This window comes from Echinops telfairi, unplaced genomic scaffold (assembly GCF_000313985.2).
Source record: "Echinops telfairi isolate 266 unplaced genomic scaffold, ASM31398v2 ScPeMD7_32;HRSCAF=126, whole genome shotgun sequence".
Classification (NCBI taxonomy): domain Eukaryota; kingdom Metazoa; phylum Chordata; class Mammalia; order Afrosoricida; family Tenrecidae; genus Echinops; species Echinops telfairi.
In genome coordinates this window covers 786,755-790,965 of record NW_022103929.1, presented here as the reverse complement: position 1 = coordinate 790,965, position 4,211 = coordinate 786,755, and the positions used below count along the sequence as shown (strand labels likewise).

General features: G+C 42.4%; 1 protein-coding gene across 2 annotated transcripts in view; it reads right to left on the bottom strand.

The window, feature by feature from the left end:
- Nucleotides 1-1,350: 1,350 nt before the first annotated feature.
- NR6A1 (nuclear receptor subfamily 6 group A member 1) overlaps nt 1,351-4,211 on the bottom strand; it is a 232,504-nt gene continuing 229,643 nt past the window's right edge. For both annotated transcript variants that reach the window (XM_004716460.2, XM_045290183.1), the window contains 2 exons: nt 3,580-3,732; nt 1,351-1,822 (listed from right to left, as the gene is read on the bottom strand). In XM_004716460.2, the coding sequence (XP_004716517.1) occupies nt 1,734-1,822; nt 3,580-3,732 (242 nt within the window). In that variant the 3' untranslated portion in view covers nt 1,351-1,733. The remainder of the gene's footprint in view (nt 1,823-3,579; nt 3,733-4,211) is intronic.

Genomic DNA, 4,211 nt, shown 5'->3' with positions numbered 1-4,211 from the left:
TTAGGTCCATCAAAGGACAATGTCCTTACTCTGCTGGTACCCGTAACATTTCACTAGGGAGGGAAACTTACAATCAGACACACACTACCCAGTCAGCAGACTCACTGGGCAAGTTTGCTAGGCTGAGTTGGGGAGAGAGCAAATAGCCTTTGACTACACAGGCAGGAAAAGCTACCCTTTACCTTGTACCCAGTTACGTGATCTGTCTACTGCATTGGCTACGGGAGGTACCTCACATATAGGTGGGGTCAGCTGCTTGGTACAGTAAAGAAGGGAAAATCATCTGCAAGGCTTCCAAGACACATCTGATGTGGCTGCTGGCCAAAGCCAAGAGGGAAGGCACACTTCCTGGGGCTGGGTGGGGCAGGTAGTGAAAGAACAAGGGGTCCTGGCTACATCTGCAGAGGTTGCAGCGAGGACCCCTTAGGAACATGAGGTAGTTTAAAGGTCCCCCTTCCTTGCAGGCGCTTTTGGCTCCAGCCCTCTAGGCATTGGTCGGCCAAGCCACTAGCGCTGTAGGAGCAGCAGGGCCACTCTGGGCCTTGGGATTTGTGCTTTGGGGTCCTGAGGAAGCCTGCTCTCATTCTAGAGATATTAGGAATAGAATTTAGGGGCAACATTTCTGGCTAGCAGATAGATAAATGGTCCTTCTTACTGTTTGTTTTGTTATTTTTAGGTCAGTCCATAGGAAAGGGTATGACAGGGTTGGGGCAGGAGTAAGAGATTTCTAGGAGGAGTGTGTAATTTAGTAGGCTGGTATTTTTTATCCACTATCTTTTGGAGAAAGCTGGGTGAAAGGAGAAGAAATCAGTAGTGGGCACCAGGAGTTAGAACAAGGCAGTATGCTCAGTTGGTTTTTGAAAGGGCCATGAGAAAAATCAAATTTAAAAGGGGGAGAGAGGGGAAGGAGTCTGAGGAAGGTGGTTCTGAGTGGAACAAGGTAAGGGAACTGGGTAGCTTTGAGACCCAGTAAGTCCCAAGCACTGGCTTACTGACAGAATGATCCTGGAGGAAAAACTGACAGTGGCAGAAAACGGCGAGCACTCAATGTCCTGAGGACTTACTGGGTGGGAGGGCAGCTAACTTAGATTTGGTCACTATCCCCCACTGTCTCCGCTTTCATATTTAAAGAAAAGAGAACACTAAATGCTTTCCTCTGTGCTGTGTCTCACCCACCTTGCTTGGTGAACCCGACACAGCTTTGCCCCACTGCCATGTGCGCCTTCTCCAAGGCAATGCTGTGGTTAGAAAAAGGCAGTTTGCTCTCTAACAGATAAATGTTTGAGGTCTGAGAAAATGTGGAAAAAGGAGGGATGATCACACCCCTCCATTTCCACTGAGGTAGTCGTTTTTGTCAACATTATGGAAATAGTCATCTCAGCCCCATCCCACCCTCTCCCTCATAATACAAAAGAACTATCTCTAAACAATGACAACACTGTAACATTAAACATCTTCACATTCTGTAAACTGCAAGAAAATGCATCGGCTGCATTCACACAAAAGCATGTGCATCATGTTGAAGGCCATACATTCAACTCTGTCGTGAAATAAATATATAGAAAAATGAGGTTAAAAACAAACAAACAAACAAACAAAACTCCTCTTGCTATGGAAGCAGCTGGATGTGATGCTCCACAGCCTCCATCTTGGTCTCTCTGGCTCTTTCCTCTGAAACCTATTCTGCCTCCCAAGGCACTGTGGTGGGCCTAAGGAAGGGCACAGGGAACAGGTTATTCTTTGCCCATGTTTGTCTTGCAGGAATGCAGCACCACTTTAAAGAGGAGGGGCAGCTGCTCCAGGGGTACATTCACCATCTTTCCTGGAAACAATGTGAGAAAAGGAAGGTTAGCGGGATTGCTGGTTGGAGGGTGAGTCTATCTGCTTTAGTGTTGGTCCGAAGGAAGTGCCAGAAACATCAAAGAAGTCAGATAAGCAGGGCTAAGGACTTGATGCTCAGACCTATTTAGGTGCCTCAGGGAGTTTAATGGTGCCAATCCAAATCACTGCTTCTTGTGAGGGAACACTCTGTACAAAGTGTTTAAATGTATCACATCATGTAACTGTCATACTATTTTTCTGTGTGACAGGTGCTGCTTATTTCCATTTTATCCATGAGACATCTGTAACTAGGAAGCATTCCATTATTCCTAAAGATTCCTAAGAAATAAAGCACCACAGGGGAACTAACACTCTCTCTCTCTCTCTCTCTCACACACACACACACACACACACACACACACACACACACACGTAAAGTCTCAACTAGCATTCTATAGAATACTGTTCTTCAGAATACTGTAATAGATTTATAAGAAAAGTACTAAGGAGAAAAGTTGGTGGTCCACAGGGGCAAATATATTTGAAAAACTCTGTTAAAAAGTTTATAGAGTTCTTAAAAATTGAAAGATTCCCTAAGATGATAATCTAAGGGCTGTGGCTCTTCCTGCCAGTACCTTAGAATCATTAGGGACATGGGTAGTTTTTATAAAAACAAACCACCACAACAAAAAACATTACATGCCTGGGATCTACCTCATGCCAATTAAACCAGAATATGTGAGAAAAAACCCAAGCAATAGCATTTTTTAAAAGCTTGCCAGGTATTTCATAATGCAGCCAGGGTTGAAAACCCCCTGGGATGAGAGTGGATTACAATGACCAAACTGCCTTTTAGCTCACAGAACACCTGACATCGTAGAACAGGACAGAGTTTTGAAAATGCTGGCATTGCAGTCAAAATACACCTAAAATATAAATTTTGGTTTATATAAACAAAATATAATTTTGTTTCAGCTTACATCTGGTAGACTACTCTGACCCAAGAATTTTTTTTTTTTTAATTTTCTAGTCAGATTGAAAACTTTTTCCTTCAAAAATTCTATGCTGAACTTCACAGGAACAATGCCAATCTAATGGTTGTTTTTCTAAGCTGCCCCGATCAGTACTGGATAACTATAAACAAGAATTTTTACTACATGAAGCAAAGCAACAATAAGGAAGCGAGGAATTTATATTGAAAGTGACCTATGTAAATGTCAAGGAGCACAGAATGGGATCAAGACCACCAAAATAACTAACCAAAAAAGTAAACAAACAATTTACAAATGTGGAATTATAAAATATTATCCTAAGATAATCACTTCAAGAGAATGATCCTTGAAAGTCCATAGACAGTTGTGTCAAACAGTTAATTTGTTAAATTAGAATATATAATTTACATACCAGAAAACTGACCCTTAAAAAAAAAAAAAGATAAAAGTGTACAATGTAGGAAATAAAGTTAATTTGAGATAATCTGAACCACTGTGCCCATCCATACCAACAACCACGCAGAGGCTATTCTGAGATTGAATGATAGAAGATCCAAAAATACCCTACACATTATAGGAGCTCAGGAAAGGTTAGATTCTCTTTACAAAGAAAGCACAAGCTCCCATGATCACGTAACTTTTCTGAGGGCAAGGCTAGTACCTCCTTCAAGCAGGTAATGAGACTACTGATAACAAATAGCATTTGCCTCACTCCTGTGACAAGTTATGGTCCCAAGAAAGGGTTGGAAGGGATTCAGAATGTTACCTGCAATGTAGCGAATCTCAGGCAAGCACATCATCAGGTCAGGAAAGCGATTGGGCTGATGTGTATATTTATATTCAGTGAAATCCTGGCAAATGTACCAATATCTCTTGTTCAGCTGTTCCAGCTGTGAGGCACTGGTCAAACCCCTGATATCTGTGAAAAAAACCACACCGAGGAGGGGAGCTTTCTAATGCACATGAAACACTGGCTTCTGGAATTCAAAGTTCTTACACAGTGACAACTGGGGATCTGTCCCCCCTCTTTCTCACAGGTAGAAAATAAACTCTGAAAAGGGAAGCGTATTAAAATTAAAGAGGGAGAAATAATATAAAGGGAAGTCATATGACTGAGCCCCAAGCACTAATGAATGCTGAATAAATACTTCCTTTCCAAATGCATCCTTCACGAGATCTTCAAATTGGCCTTCTGCTGGAGCCATGAAAAACTTTGTTGTTACCTACACATTCATGCTTATACACACACTACACTTCTGCTCCTACTGCTTTCCCTGTGCCAGCCTCCATTGTATACAGAGATGTGTATACAGTGAACCCTCGCCACTTCGCGCTTTGACTTCCGCGGCTTCACTCTATCGTGGTTTTTGCGTAACAGCACCCACTGCCTACACCCGC